The following is a 16,518-nucleotide window of genomic DNA, read 5'->3' on the forward strand; positions in this document are numbered from 1 at the left end:
TCATTTTCGATCTCCTGATGATCCTAAGTTCTATTAACTCTCAGATCTGGTTTACTTAGCACTTTTACTATCGTAAAAGTAAATGAAAATGATGCCTTGATCAGATCTGAACCCCTCCCCTTTAAAAGTATACAAGATAAACAAAAGTCCTTGATCTCAAGGCATAGAAAAGAACTTAATGTGGACTTAACACATCCATGACAATCCTTTGATGATGAGAAGTCAGAATAACTTGGGGCGCAAGTAATCGGCTTAAATACACTCATTCTACATCTGCCATACAGAGATGACAGTGGCATGCCTCAGCACTTAGTTTGTTTTGATTTCGAGACTCACGGCCTACATCTAAGACCCGACAAAGGCACCTTTCAAAACTAACTATGTCCTCTTCTTGCAGCTCGACAGTCAACTCCTCGAGGAGCTGTGTGCTCGAGCCAGGGACCCTTCCCAGCGAAATTCCTGCCCGAAAAGCATGTTTCTTGCTTTGGAGGGAAAGAGAGGACTCGGCCAATGGGACGGATTGATTGCTTTTGAAATATACTAAGAGGGAGAGACAGAAAAGCTGGAGAAAGTGATTGATCTAACAAAAAGATGTATGAGGTTAAAAGGAGAAGAAAGGCCTTCCATGCAAGTAGTCATAGAGCTTGAGTCACTTCCATCAAAAAGTTATGACCTATGTGTTTGCTAGTTATGTGGAGTTGCTCATTGGAGTACTTGTGAGGCCTACTTCTAACTTTTTACATTTTTTTTTGTCAGACAATAAATTTTGTTAAATTAGACATCAACAAAATTTAAACAAACATTGTAATACAAAAACTTAACATATTTCACTGCTGTAGTAAATGGCCAATTTGGTAAAAAGCCACTTGCCTGACTTTTACTTTTTTCAATTCTCTGCTTATGTTTTCTTTTTAGCTAACAATGCTTTTATTAAAAAAAAAAATGTTATTAGTACTCCAAAAATCTCAATCTGCACTACTCACATATGTATATTTCTTTCAATTATAAAAAGTTTAGAATGCAAAATAAGATCTTTAAAGTGCCAGTAACAATTCCCTTATTAAAAACACATAAACTCAATGCTTCTTGAAAAACCACTTAAGGGCTTCCAGAAAAAGTACTTGGCAAGTGCTTCGGTAAAAAAACTTTCAAATTTTTCTGCCAAATCCTAAACAAGCCTCAAATCCTTATGCATTGGCAGACCCAGAAATATATTAATGCTGTTAACTATACACTAATCGGATCGTATAATCAACTACTGGCGTCAGAACTTAAAAATTGTTGGATCCCAAACATAATTTATATATTGCCCACAGAAATCCATAATCCGAAAAAAAAAAATGGGAAGTTCAAAATTCGGAGCTAGAGAACAATAAACAAAACCCATTTAAAGCAAAGAAATTGTCGCGATACAGTTTTCATGTAAAATCCGCATGTCCTTGGAGAACAGTGCATTTAAGCTGGTGATTCACTGCCTCTCGGGGAACCGGGTATGTCTCCATCATCTTCAACAGGGCTCCTGTCACTCCTACGGACAGGGCTTGGGCTGCGGCTGCGGCTGTTTTCTTCAACAGGGCTTCTATGCTTCCTATCTCCATTGCTGTCCCCTTCAACATCATTTATAGGGCTTCTGCTCTTTGCCCTGGGACTCCTACTGTCGTCAGATCTGCGATCCTGCGGGGAGAGGCTACCCCGATCTTGTGGGCTCCTCCCTTCGGGAGTTCTATCATGCTTCCTCCCCTTGGAGGGTGGTGGTGAAGCCCTGCGACGCTTAGGGCTCAGGCTGTCATGAGGACTCCTTGATCTTCTCTCCAAACTCCTTTCTCCCCTCACAGGTGATCGGGAACGACTGCACATTAGAAAAGAATAATCGAGTTCCAACAACATATCTACCGAGAAGTATAACCACATTTCTAGATCAAAAGTAACATGAATACTTGGAAATTCACTGCTCCCCGCAAAGGAATCACTCTTAAAATGAATTTCATCGATTAGGTAGAGGCAAGAAATGAGACTCAGGCAGAACTTGTAAGAGAAAAGATGATGACAAACCTGTAACTATGATCCCTGCTGTAGCTACGGCTTCGACTTCTACCCCGCCTTGGACTTGGTGAACGTGAGAGACTACGCCCATGTCTACACAAGAAATAATTTGCAAAGTCAATAAGCAGAGCCGTATAATGCCAAAACACAGAGGGAGAACGACAGAGAGAGTGCATACTTAGTTGTTTTCTTCGGACTATTCTGACAATTTCTTTCAATGTGGCCTCGTTCCCCACAACGATAACACTTATTCTTCCAGTCTCCAGCTTTGCAATCTCGAGCCCAGTGTCCATCCAGCCCACAATTAAAACAGCGCCCTGATCCCGGAGGAGGTCCTCTCCCAAGATACTCCCGAGATCCACCAGGACCACGTGGTGCCTGAATGCAAGCCAGACATTGAGCAAAATTTTCATGACAATTGACCAATAAAATGAGAGAGCTTAAAACATGGGAAACAAGGGAGGGAGGGGGGGGGGGGGGGGGAGAGAGACGGATAGAGATACATAGATATCAGGCAAGACATAAAAAGTCTACAACAAAATGACTTAATCAAGAAACGACTATACAGGGGGTGAACCGTGCACCCTCTTTGTTAAGTGATGTAATCAAGAAACAATTATAGAGGTTAACTCTGCAATCCATATGACAAGTGACAACAAAAATTCAAACAGAACATTGTTCAGTTCTTAACAACATACTAGTAACATATATTGCTGAAATATGAGAAGGATTCTAAACAATATAACCCATAATACTTACCCCCCTGGCAAATTCCACAATTATCCGGCTCCCATCAACATCACGACCGTTCAGGCTATATCTTGCATCATCAGCATCCCGGGGGTCACTAAACTCCTGTTGTTAGTTACAGAATGAAGAACAAAGAGAAGATAAAATTTGTAAGGGAAAAAAATTGACAAGACAAAGGTTAACACCATAATAATCAATGAAATAATGCAAGATCACATGCTTGTGATTGTGCGTGTTAGAAGTGTTAGAGAGAGAGAGAGAGAGAGAGAGAGAGAGAGAGAGCAAGGTACAGAATAACATACAACAAAGGCAAAGTCGCGCTTCATATCCACATCACGTACTCTGCGTAAACGGGTTCCATAAACAGTAAGGCCATCATGATACAAGCATCAAAGAGATGAGACTTCGCCCCTCACAGATGAACTAAACACCACTTTGAGATTGTTGCCATTTCCATAAAAAAACGCAATAAATTATAGAAAGACTCGCCAAATCCACCAATTGGACCTCTCACCAAGACCTCCAGGTTTGGCAAGAGCCAAGGAACCTTCAACAAGATCATTGAAGTTAAACCAAAGGGACACATGGAGGGGTGAAGCGTTTTCACAAACATAGAAGAAATATACACTTTCAAGCACAAATAATGGCTTGGCAAAGGGTTCATTGTCTCCCAAAAACCTTATACTTAAATATGGACAGCCCCCAATGACCAGTAATCCAGAACAGAAAGTAAAAGACCATAAACCCATAGCAGAAAATTGGAACACAAATATGGGATTTGCACTAATGGGTATATATGCACGAACTAATTTTCTCATTGATTCTCCCTTATCTAAAGCAATCAGAAGTCCCAATGAGCCTTACGATTTGCACATGAAGTTAACACTGGTATGGAATTGCAAACAGGAACAGAATAATGAAACGATAGAAACACATATGTTCTATTGAACGGTAAAAACTCAGTCAAACAAGCACCTAGCTTGAACCAAACAGAACAATCAATAAATGTCTAATATTTTCCTATGCAATGTTTTACCTAACCACCCAAAAAGCACTTGGAATCCCATGACTCATAACAATCATTCCTCATACCTTCCATATCTGCTGAATACGTCTTCAAGTTCGCGTGATCTTGTCCTCGATGACAAGCGGCCAACATAGAGCCGTGAACCACCATGGCGGTCATCATGACGAGGCATTGTACCTTCAAGAAATATGTGAGTCATCGTTTAGCGCAACCATACCCATTAACTCGCACCTTGAAGATCATAGTATGAAAATACATCTAAATAAAAAAACTTGTCTCGGAAATAAAAATAACCAAATCGCTAGCAATTGCAGAGATTTGTACATAAAAGAATTCAGATACAGGTAATAAAATGAATACTGTCATTTATCATTTTCGCTAAACCCTAAACCCTAAACAGATAAATCGCAGCAAGGGGAAAAAAGTTTCAGCTCCACACACCAAATTAACCTAAACAAACAATCTATACGCAAAATTCAAGCTTACACAAATAAATTTTCATGCCCAATTAAAAAACTATACATACAAATATATCAGAAATTGGTTGTTTTGTAGCCCAATAAGCAAAAGCAATTTGAAAAACAAAAGGTTGGGATTGGTTGGAAATACAAATCCCTAAATTATTGCACGGAATATATATACGTGTATATATATATATACACACACACATATATATAGATAGATGTAGAGAAATAGAGAGAGAGAGGCGCACCTGGAGAAGGCGAGGGGTAGCAGTAGTAGTATCCAACCCTAGATTTGTTTCGACAAGAGGATGGGACTAGATGTTCTCTCTTTGTATTTATAGCGCAGGATAATCTTCAAAAGAAGGGGCGTATATATAACAGCCCTGCATTTCATTTAATTTACGAGTCCCGCCCTGCTGACTCAGCCACCCTCGCCGTGTTGAGTGCCGATATGATAATGACCGCTCACGCTGGAATTATTTTTTTTTTTTTTTATATAGGAAAACGAAAATAAAATAAAAATTAGTTTGCAGAATATCAGATTTTTTTTCTTTTTTATAATTTTGAGAAAGATTTCCAAAAGCAAAACATTTTTTTGTTGGAAAATAAAAAACATAATGTGTAAAGGGTAACTCATTTCTGTTGGTGAAGACAATTTAATCAAAGAGTAATCAACCCTATGTTACAATGTTCTTGCAGATGTCGCATTACTGGATTGGCGAAAAATAATAATGCCTATGCACCTTAATGCATGTTTGATCTCATCGATCATTCTCCCATAATATTTAATAATTTAACATACTAACGCTATCCTTTTGTCAAAAATAAAAGTGATAGGGTAATGTTAAGCTGACTAAATTTGTAGACAAAATTTATAAAACTAAAACACATGAAAGTTGATAATTGGTTTAAGCGTTGTTAAACGTGTTCATTCCTATTGATGACATATCATTTAGTTTCTAAATTTAGTTTTCCTAACATTACGTTTTTTGTTTTCAATATAATAGTTCAACTCAGGACCTCCTTGACCAAAATGGATATTACAATTTTTTTATCAAGTACATAGTTTCATTTGTCTAAAAACAATAAAATACATATACATAGGGAAATATCAAAGTAAATACATATAAAAAATAAAAAAAAGGAGCTCGAATTACATTTATATTTGATATTAATACCAAACGGTAACTATCATAAGATGTGGATGATAATATGAAAAATTATTAATTTACTAATATAACACCATTCACTTGAGAAAGCATTCACATAGAAAATCCAAATTCAACCAGCAAAAATGTGTTTTCTTGTTTCACTTGTACACTGAAATCCCACATGCCCGCTCCAAAAGGGTAAGAGACAGTTTGGTGGTTGTTCCTTTTTATATGGCAAACGATAGTTTTAGTAAATTAATGATTAGTTATTAGAGAAAGGGAAACAGTTTGGTGGTTGTTCCTTTTTTTATGGCAAACATAGTTTTAGTGAATTAATGATTAGTTATTAGAGAAAGGGAAATCAGTGAGATTTGAATTCGCACCAGAGTGCATAAGCATGATTGTTATCCGCTACTGCATTACAACGCCGTTTGCTGGTGGTTGTTCGTTCATGTTAGCGTAATCTTATTTGCTCCCAGTACTCTTCTAGAATCTCGATTTCTCGTGTACAATTTCATATAAATTCGTAACTTGTACTCGTATTTGATCACGTAAATAGCCCCACAATTATGTTACCTCTCTTGAGTCCTTGGTGGTTTTGCATAAACAATATCATCATATATGACAGTATGTTCACTGTTGCGGTCAAGGTTGTGCAGTAGCATTTTAACCACGCAGAAGCAGATTTGAGCACCAGAAGTTCACAATTGAGGAGATTCGGAGCCATTTGCCTCCGGATAGAAAGCCTTTCGCAAGCAACGGGATAACTGCACCCCAAAGACTATGCATGCATTCAAGAAGCACAAAAACAAGTCACTACATGTGTAGTCATGATGCACATATGCAAATCAGAGATGATGTTCTTCAATCTCTCTGCTGCTGTTTGTTAAGGGATGGCGATCGAGCCAATCGACCATCATGTTGTGCAGCTTCCTTGGCAAGGTTATTAAGTTCTGAATATTCACAAGCGATCAAAAAACTGTTTGCAGATGTAAGGTAACGGGTAACGCACCTTCAGGAGAAGTGCAACACGAACACGAGCAAATGCACGTAGTGATTGAGGAAATCCTTTCCCTTTCCAGCTACCAGGCCTAAGTTCTCTATGTCATTATATGATTATTGTATTCAGTAAAAGATTTTCATCATAAGATGAAGAAAGTTAATGTTCCACCATAAAACCAATTGGCAATATGGGAAGTAGTCTAACCTCTTATAAGTCCATGCAAGATCCCTCCTTCCATCAATGTAGGACTCATTCTCAACACACCCCCTTAAGTGTGGCGAATTTTCGAGTCTAACACATGGACAACACAACGGGGTGACATGGAGCACACATGGCCATTTGGCTTCACACGTGGGACAATCTGCTCTGATACCATGAAAAAGTTGAGGTTCCACCATAAAACCAATTGGTCATATGGGGAGTAGTCCAACTTCTTATAAACTCATGCAAGGTCCCTACTTCCATCAATGTGGAACTCATTCTCAACACAAGATCACGTAGATAAATATGTAAACTAAACAGAACTGAAAATCGACCAAAAGAAATACCACTAGAGACGGGGGGATAAAGCATGATCAGGTAGGCAAAGGAACAAAATTAGGGGGAAAGAGAAGATGAAATAAAAGAGATAAGAACAATGCACCTCTACAACTTGGTTGATGGGGAAAGAATCCCTTGAAGAGTTGAACCCATTGACATCATTACTGACTGGTATGTGATTAACAATCATCTCATGTCTAAGTAAGATAATGGGACATTGATTTACATGCAACCAACAATAATTAAACTCTGAATGGAGATAATGATGATTTACATGCAACCAACTGTAATTAAATTCTGAATGGAGATGATGATACTAAACTTTAAACATACACACAATATAGTTTTACGCATGAACGTCCTGAAACCAGATGTGTTGTAATGACATTCAAGAAATGTATATGATAGTCATATAACGATTCTGAGTACTATAAGTAACTAGTCGTGAATATTATGGATTGATAAAGAAGAGATTAACCTAGCATGCCAACCCCGTAATATTGGACAAGGGAATTAACCTAGCATGCCAACCCTGTAATATTGGACCAATTGTATGAATTGATGTGGTTGTGGAACGTACGGTTGACAACTTTTACACCAATTACTCAAAACTATTTGAATTTAGCCAAAATAACGGAATTGTCCATAGAGTCCAGATTTTCTACACCCAAATACCCCTATGGCCCTTCTAAATATGCAACACGTGTCCACCAATTCACTAATCTTAGACGGACTTGTTGTCCCATGTGTATGCTCGGCAACAAAGTCAACCACAAGATACTTACCAGGTATGAGAGAATTTATTTGCAACCTTGCTTGGCACCCAAATCTAGTCTTAGGATGATGATGTTGAACATTAGCATCACGTTTATCAGGTCCATGGTAACCTTGAGCATAGCAAACAAAAAGCCTGTCTTTGAACGTGCTGTCTTCCCTTCTATGTGTATTACTTATTCTAATGCCGATAACCAACATGATATGCATAAGTCTAGTAAAAATTATACGCTTGAACTTCTGTTTCAAACTCCAAGCCAACTGTTGAAATGAATTCTTTTTGTATTTTGGAATGAATCAAAACAATATTTTCACCATCCGTTATATCTTCTAACTTTTTGTCACTACACTTGCCTTCAACAAAAATATTCATGGAAATATCACCTTCGAAATCCAGCTTACGATGTGCTTCAGTTTGATACTCCATAAAGTTCTTTGTGATGTCCATATTCTGCAAGTAAAAAGAAGGATTGTCCACAATTAATTGTGATGCTTCCGAGACCATAATTGAAATGGAATTAAATACCAAAATCTGGGCAAATGACAGCAATGGTAGAAAAACAAACAGCCATCTCCACTGACTAATCTATCTCAACCCCTTCACACGTCTTGTTCACAAATAAAATAAGAAAAAATCTTACTTATAGTTGCTCCTTCTCCAGGGTCGTGCTCTACTCTATACATGTGAATTTTTGACTCCATGTTTCAATGCTTGGACATGGAAACATAGAACTTTGGAAGCCACAACGAGGAAGAAGGAGAGTCGCGCGACCGAGAGATATTTGGTAGAGTCCAAACATTGTATGCCTTTTGCAATTTCTTTTTCCAAAAATTTAGTAGATAACAGAAGTTTAAGGATAACAGAAAAAATAATAGAGTTAAGATTAATGAGTGGATGGACACATTTTGCATATTTAGAGGGACCACATAAACATTTGAGTGCAAAAAATATGAACTCTCGTCAATAACTTTTTTTAACCACCTCGCACGTTTCTCGACCATAACGTTCCACTATTTCGACAAAGACAATTAACGTTGAATGACTAAATTACCACATGAAGACAAGCCGTGAGATATATTTTCTTCTCTGACGATAAGCCGTAGTTAATATGTATTTACCATAAATCGTGGGTATTACTGCACACTCCAAATAATACGTGTGGTGTTTGTGAAAAAAAACCGAGCACAGCGGGGTAAAAAAGATTGAGAAATATTTGCCCGGTAATTCATAAATGGCACGACTTTTGAACCAAATCAAGTTTTGGGCAAAGCGGCAAATAACAAAAAAATAAGGCGCAAAAATTTTCGTTCCCAAACCAACATAAAAGTCCCGCTCGTTTACGCTGCCACGTCACCAATCCGAGTGAACTTCAACTTAAAACATCAGCCATCCGATCCGTGAATCTCAACGATCTAAGCCACGGATTGTCCCCTTACCCCCGAGTAGCCTTCATCAGGCATCCTATATAAGTACCAGCGTCAGATCCTTTCCTTTCAAACCAATCTCTCTCTGGGTATACCTTCTTGTTCAATCGATCACGAGTTCGTCGAACACTCGTTTCCGATTTAGGTTCGTGTTCGTCTCAATTTCTCAGGCGTTTCGTTTTCTTAGAGCTTTTTACCTTTTTTTGTTTCGATTTTTGAAAATTTTGGGATTTCGATTGACTTTATTGGAATCAAATTATGTTTTTCCATGTGATTTCTTATTGTTAATTGTGAACCCTTTAATCAAATTAAAGTTTGATTCTCAAAATCGGGTTGTTTAATTCGGTTATTTGTTAGGATTATTTTCAATTCACAGCATTTGGTTCTATTTCACTCTGTAATTTTTCCTACCCGAATCTGTAATGTCTGTTTGGTTGCCGAGAAAATGTGCGACCAGAATCGAAGTCTCAAAATCTGTAGTTTTCTTCTGTAATTTTGAGCATACAAAACTTTCTCATCGCTTCACCCGCTCAGATCTTCCAAAACTTTTCTTTAATTCATGATTCTAAACTGTATTGCTAATTGAAATTGTGAAATTAAGGTTTCATTCATCCCCAACGAGCTTAATTTTTTTTTTTCCCCACAGATTTTCCAAGCTTGAAACAAAATGACTGGGCGTGGAAAGGGAGGCAAGGGTCTGGGAAAGGGAGGAGCAAAACGTCACCGTAAGGTCCTCCGCGACAACATCCAGGGAATCACAAAGCCGGCCATCCGCCGTTTGGCTCGCAGGGGCGGCGTGAAGCGTATTAGCGGTCTGATCTACGAGGAGACACGTGGAGTGCTCAAGATCTTTTTGGAGAACGTCATCAGAGACGCCGTGACGTACACCGAGCACGCTCGCCGGAAGACCGTGACGGCCATGGATGTGGTCTACGCGCTCAAAAGGCAGGGCAGGACCCTCTACGGGTTTGGTGGCTAGGGTTTTTCGGGGTTCTTCAAGTCTTGCTGTCAAGAAATGGGTTAATGGGTTTGGTTTAGTGGTTAATTACGTATTGATTAGTTGTTTTTGCTTTGTTTAGATGGTTAAGCAATTGTTAGTGTTCTTGTTATGTGTAAAGTGATTACGGACTAAGTTTCCAATGTTTGTTTGTAATTGGAATGAAGTTGAATGAAACGGTGGTGTATGATCCAAAATTGTTTTGTGAGTTTGCGGTGCTTTTATTTTTTTAATTTATTACATCTATTCATTTATTTAAGTTTGGTTTTGATAGATATGATTCTCAATCCAATTTTGTAAATATTGGAAGATAAACTTAAATTAGTTCTGTTGTAAAGATTAAAGTTAATCGTATATGTAGTATTAATATGTAGCTGAATATTGAAGGGAGCGTCTAAGTTTTGTATTCTCTAAGATATTTTTCTATAAAAAAAAAAGAGAATTTTTATGTGCTTGAAATACTTTATAAGGACATAGGTTATAGCGTATTTGTTTGTGTTTTGATTTTTTTATTTTTTAATATAGAATGGATTGGTTTTTAATATAGAATGGATTGGTTTTTTAATATAGAATGGATTGGTTTAATAGTATTTATGGTGATCGGGTGGCTTGAATATAGTTCATGTGATAAAAAATAAAAAATTAAGATTTAATTATTGGTTTGAAGTATGTTAGGATTTATATTCAAGATTGAAAATCTATTTAATTCTTGTTAATTGTTAGCACATTACTCACATGTGAGACTAAAAAAATAAGTAGCCTTGCATATAAGTTTTACCTGCTAACAATTAACGAATGATTTTGTTTTAGTCTCATTATATTTGTGGTTCACATGCTACTATGAATTAAGAGTTATGAAATTTTCAATTTTAGGATTAAATCCTAATAGATTTCATCACATAGGCTTAAATTCTAAATTTTTTATCACAAGGGATATCTTCTGACTACCATATCATCACAGAAATTAATAATCCAATTACAACTTTTTTTTTATAATTCTACTATTGTTATGGGCCAAAGTTTGGTGTCAACAATTGGTTGTTTTGGGCCTTTTGGTCAATTGGTAGTTGGAATGGTGGAGCAGCTTCACCCGCATGGCCTCGTTTCAAGTTTTCAGGACATGGGCCTTTTCTACCTTTTTTTGGTAATATTTTTCTCTATAATTGTACTTTTCAATTTTGAGAAATGCCAAGTGAACTCTCTATAATCTCATATTTGTTGTACAATGTTTTATAATGTTGGTAAATAAATTATCGTTAAATTGTAAGGTGGGGAAAATTCCCCCTAGCATTTCTCATAATTTTTTATGAACATGGTTGCAACTGGCAGCAGTGGCAATTGACTGCTGATTGATGAAAAACCTCAATGAACTGTTACCTTAAGGCCATCTCTAACCTAGGGCTGGCCAGATAGCTCGTTTTAGCCCTGTGGCCCTCCAAGATCCTCCAAGATATTAATATTTTAATGAACAGTACATGACCATATTTGCCTCCTTCTCCAATCAAGGGCCAGATGGCTCGTTTTAGCCCTGTCACAAAAACCCATCTCCAACTGAGGGCCAAACATAATTTATTATTTAAAAACTACAACTTAAATTCAAATCCAACGACTAAGTGACGTCAGCTAGTCGTAGGAAGCTGACGTCAGCTAGTCGTAGGAAGCTGACATCAGCTAGCCGTTGGATTTGAAATTTTCTTTTGCTATAAATGGGGTGGACATTGGGCTATAATTCACACAACTTTGAATTCAATCTTTTTCAGTTCAAGTTTGCAATGAATTCCAACTTTGGATCCTCTTCGGATTCTAACTGGGGGTCCTCATCCAATTCCAAATTGGAAGCAAAATGGGTGCAAATAAGACGAGAAGATGAGGAGTCTGATGAAGAAGTTCAAGTAAGGCGCAACAAAAAAAACATTGCAGCAGCCATGGATGCAGCCATGGTGTGTCAGCCAACTAAGGAATAACCTCATAGGGTGGTTCTATTGCTGGTTGCTCTTACAAACCACGAAACAGAGCAATGTCGCATGCCAATCTTATGAACAACTACTTCAACCTCAACTCGGTGTACACAGAAGAGGATTTCAGACTTCGCTTCCGAATGAGGCGTCATGTCTTCGAGCATTTACTTTGTGATGTCCAGCAGGTCAATCCATACTTTCGACAGAAACGGGAAAGAGCAGGCTGTCCTGGTTTCTCACCTCATCAGAAGGTTACTGTTGCACTCCGAATGATGACCTATGACTCCTCAGCTGATTCGATGGATGAAACCCATGGTATGTTTGAGTCTACATGCCTTGTTACTTTTGAACAATTCTATGACACAATTGTTCAGGTTTACAAAGACGAGTACCTCCGCGAGCCAAATCAAGAAGATCTGAATCGGCTCCTTCGCAAAGCTATAGATCATGGGTTTCCGGGCATGATAGGGTCATTAGACTGCATGCATTGGGATTGGAAGAACTGTCCCATCGGATGGCAATGAGGCTTTAGCGGAAGGTTGAGAAAGCTAACTGTTGTGTTAGAGGCGGTTGCCTCATATGACACATGGATTTGGCATGCTTTCTTTGGAGTCCCTGGATCCCAAAATGACATTAAAGTTCTTGGGCGTTCACCCCTCTTCAATAACTTGATGGAAGGTAAAGCACCTCAACTTCACTACTACATCAACAACCGTCAATACAATATGAGGTATTACTTGGCATATGGCATCTACCCAAAGTGGGCGACACTTGTCCAAGCAATTCCAAACCTTAGGAATGACGTAGAAAAGTTGTTTACCTTACACCAAGAGGCATACCGGAAAGATGTTGAGTGAGCTTTCGATATTCTACAAGCACGGTGGAATATTATTAGCGAACCGGCAAGAGGGTGGAGTCGAGAAAATTTGGACTCCATCATGATGTCTTGCATCATACTACACAATATAATAGTGGAGGATGAGCGATATGGGTATATTGATGAAGAGTCCGATGACGACTAAGAAGATCCAAATAGGTCAAGAAAGGCTCGTACAAAAATATATGATGGGCCTAATTTGCCTTTCAATCCAAGAACTGGCAGTATCTCTATAAGTGAGTACATGAGGCGCTCTAGAATGATAGGTTCTCGTGCCACAGACAAGTACCTACAACAGGATCTTGTTGCACATCTTTGGGCCAAAAGAAGCATGGAGTAGGCGTTTAAGTTTTATGTTGTTAAAATTTTTTAAAATGTTGTTTAAGTTTCATATTGTTAAATATTTTTTTTTTATGCTGTATAATTTGTATGTTGGTTAATGTTATCTAATGTTATTTCATATTGTTTAATGTTGTTTCATATTACTTAATTTAATTTAATGTTGTATAATGGCTTAGGAAGTTATAGGGAAAAATATAATTAAAAAAAATATGAAACAAATTTTGTGAAATAGAAGTTATAGGATAAAAATAGAATTTAAAATAAAATAAAGCAAATTTTGTGAAATAGAAGTTATAGGAAAAAATGGAATTTAAAAAAAAATGAAACAAATTTTGTAAAATAAAAGTTATAGGAAAAAAATAGAATTAAAAAAAAAATATTAAAAATAGAAGTTATAGGAAAAATTTTGTAAATAAAAAATAATAATAAAACTATAAAAAAAAAAATTCAAATGCAACGGCTAGCTGACGTCAGCTACCGACTCTATTTACTATTTGACTCAGAACCAAAAGTGCATTGCCGCCTCATATGGTACTAAGGCTACATGAGAAAACGAGTATTAGTTTGTCATTAATGTGTATTGGGATAACTCCAATATTAAAAAAAAGAAAAGTACGTAGAACAAAGCAATCATCTCAATTAAGGCTTAATAACAAACAAGTAATGTTATTCAATTTATTGGTGGGTACATGAAATGTTGTTTGTCACATTTTATATGGTGAATCATGACAATATGTTCAAATATTTTCACATCATGATTAAGTAATGATTTAAATTGAGAATCTAGTAAGTATATATATCGTCACATTATTTGACTAGAGAACCTTTTTTTTTTTTTTAAACAAATGTGTATATATATATAGGCTAAAAATAGTATAACATGTTTATCTTAACCACTAATCTATGTTCAAGTGTTATCGAAGTGAACATCTACATTATTAAGAGAACACATTCATGTGCAACCCATGGCAGTGTCGTTACAATGTCGTTGAATTGTTGGAGTATTGTTATAGCGTTGTTGTGGCATCGTAGACTGTTGTTGGAGTGTCGTTACGGCTCATTAGATTGAACCAAGTCATGCGCAACCCATGCGCCCGCGTGAGAGAAAGTTTGACCTCTCTAGTCTCTACTTAGCCATTTCCTTCTTATTTCATAAACTCAAAGCTAGCCGAAACCTTAAATTTCTTCACGGCCCTATAATGATTTAAAGTTGAAACATATTACACTGAATCCATAACTTGTTAAACTAAAATGAGATAATTAGATAATTTAATCCATTTGCATACTCAATTATTAGGTCCAAATGGAACTAAAGGTTCAAGGTTTGTTAAACCTGCAATCAGGTTTTCAGTAAACCTGCATGTATATATCTATAGGTTATTGTAATCTGCAAGACATGTTCATTAAAGTACATATTCTTCTATATATAAGCTATTAGCTGGAGAAACCATTTTCCCAAAGTCTAACCCTCCAAGCTTTTCTAAATAGCTAAGGTCCCGTTTGGTATTTGCATCTGATTTGAGTCCAAATCAAAAACAATTCTTAAGTTTAGGGTGAAAAAAGCTGTTTGGTAAGCCCATTGTGTAAAATTGGATTTAAAATAAAAAATAAAAATTTTAAGAATAGTCTGTATTATTTGAGAACTGCCAAAGTCAGGTTTTAGGGTTTTTTTGTTCAGTTCTCTAATTTCTGTCTTTTCTCTTCCTCTCTCTCCACTCTCATATCTCCCGTGAGATTCTCTCTCTGCCTGATGTGCTTCTGTCTTCGATGAAAGGTCGGGTTGGTTCCTGGGCTCGAGACGTACGTAGGAAATGAGAGCGGTTGGTCATGATGTTTTCTTGTTGTTCGCCGGTAAAAGCCTCGCCGGATTTCTGCAACCTCGCCAGATTTCTCCTATCTCTCTGTCTCCCGCTTCTGATCTCTCCTTCCTCTCTCGTGTCTCTCTTCTGATATCACCACTTTCCTCTCTCCTCAGGCCATCAAGGAATTGGAATTGTTGGTAGGTCTTTTATTAATTGTTAAAGATTTAAATTCAAACCAAACAAGTTTTTGAATTTTATATATAATTGTTCCTGCGATACGGTTTTAAGAAATATTTTTTTTCAAATAATACAAACAAACTTTGGTAGGATACCAAACAGCCCCTTATGTGTTGGTTTATAAAGGTTGGCAATTCTTCAAATGATTTTTTATTTTTTTTGTGGATTCCTAATCACAAACCCGTGGTGCACGTTTATAAGAAAATCAATTCCCACCACCCGAAAGAAAATATAGTTAATTAAGAAACAATTAGTTAAAAAAGGCTCTCACTTGCAATCTTCCATGTGAATGCAGCTAAGGCTATGGGGCTTCGAATCTACCACAAGGTTGCATGTTATCACTCTCACTCCGAAGTGGCAGAGATTGTTGCAACGTATCTTGTCCTCGATGGGAATAAACGAAGGCCAATCCAAAGCCATTTGAGACTTTGGTTTAATTAAATTAATGGAAGTTGCATTAAAAAATTGGGAATATTTTTGGGACTAATCAACCGACCAAACTGAGGTTGCCATGTGAATCGTTTTGGTCATCTCTTCACTTGCCTGTTTGGTTCATTGAAATGAATTAACTCGCTGCAATTCAACATCTCATTGTCTTACTCAACTCGATATAATAAAATAAACATACTGCAGTCAACTGACTGGATCGATGTACATTCAAAGAGAGTAGATGAGATAGTAAGTATGACCAAATAGCGTATGCAAAAATTGAATGAATTTATATATAGTGTATGCAGAATAATTAATTATTACTTGATAAAATTTGAACAACTATTTAAGCTCACTCTCACTCTCACTCCGAAGTGGCAGAGATTGTTATCACTCTCACTCCGAAAGAAAATATAGTTAATTAAGAAACAATTATTTAAGCTCATGCTAAGCCAGGTACTTTTGCTCCATGATCCAAAAACAATTTAGATCAAATATAACATTTAGGTTGTATTTTAAATTTTTAGGAATTTGAAAACTTCTATGCTATGACTATATCGTGAAAAGAAATCTTAATTAATTAAACTTGTTGATCCTCTAGGTACTTGGAGCTCTATGTTGCTTTTTCTATGGATGCGACACTAGTAACTTTGGTTGTCATGATCATATTACAATGAGAAATATCACATTTGTAAATGA

At 36.9% G+C, this 16,518-nt stretch overlaps 3 protein-coding genes across 3 annotated transcripts; 2 read left to right on the forward strand and 1 right to left on the reverse strand.

Moving 5' to 3' along the window:
- Positions 1 to 1,177: 1,177 nt before the first annotated feature.
- LOC137733870 (serine/arginine-rich splicing factor RS2Z32-like) lies at positions 1,178 to 4,604 on the reverse strand. The gene is made up of 7 exons (XM_068473069.1): positions 4,533 to 4,604; positions 3,886 to 3,997; positions 3,096 to 3,135; positions 2,803 to 2,898; positions 2,222 to 2,421; positions 2,053 to 2,136; positions 1,178 to 1,849 (listed from the first exon to the last, which is right to left on the reverse strand). The coding sequence occupies exons 2-7, from the start codon at positions 3,990 to 3,992 to the stop codon at positions 1,456 to 1,458; spliced, it is 921 nt and encodes a 306-aa protein (XP_068329170.1). The 5' UTR covers positions 3,993 to 3,997; positions 4,533 to 4,604; the 3' UTR covers positions 1,178 to 1,455.
- A 4,629-nt stretch (positions 4,605 to 9,233) lies between these two features.
- On the forward strand, positions 9,234 to 10,371 carry LOC137734053 (histone H4-like). The gene is made up of 2 exons (XM_068473308.1): positions 9,234 to 9,322; positions 9,824 to 10,371. Exon 2 carries the CDS (start codon positions 9,845 to 9,847, stop codon positions 10,154 to 10,156), a length of 312 nt encoding a protein of 103 aa, XP_068329409.1. The 5' UTR covers positions 9,234 to 9,322; positions 9,824 to 9,844; the 3' UTR covers positions 10,157 to 10,371.
- Positions 10,372 to 12,191: 1,820 nt separating this feature from the next.
- Positions 12,192 to 12,656, forward strand: LOC137734416 (uncharacterized). The gene has a single exon (XM_068473690.1). The coding sequence runs from the start codon at positions 12,192 to 12,194 to the stop codon at positions 12,654 to 12,656; it is 465 nt and encodes a 154-aa protein (XP_068329791.1).
- Positions 12,657 to 16,518: the final 3,862 nt, after the last annotated feature.

The sequence above is a fragment of the Pyrus communis genome, chromosome 5, assembly GCF_963583255.1.
Source record: "Pyrus communis chromosome 5, drPyrComm1.1, whole genome shotgun sequence".
Taxonomy (NCBI): domain Eukaryota; kingdom Viridiplantae; phylum Streptophyta; class Magnoliopsida; order Rosales; family Rosaceae; genus Pyrus; species Pyrus communis.

Coding starts and splice junctions, on each gene's coding strand:
- LOC137734416 (XM_068473690.1), top strand. CDS start 12,192: ATGTCGCATGCCAATCTTATGAACAACTACTTCAACCTCAACTCGGTG.
- LOC137734053 (XM_068473308.1), top strand. CDS start 9,845: ATGACTGGGCGTGGAAAGGGAGGCAAGGGTCTGGGAAAGGGAGGAGCA.
- LOC137733870 (XM_068473069.1), bottom strand. CDS start 3,992: ATGCCTCGTCATGATGACCGCCATGGTGGTTCACGGCTCTATGTTGGC. Junction 2,899..3,095: donor AGCGCGACTTTGCCTTTGTT/GTATGTTATTCT, acceptor AACTAACAACAG/GAGTTTAGTGACCCCCGGGA. Junction 1,850..2,052: donor AGCAGGGATCATAGTTACAG/GTTTGTCATCAT, acceptor TCTAATGTGCAG/TCGTTCCCGATCACCTGTGA.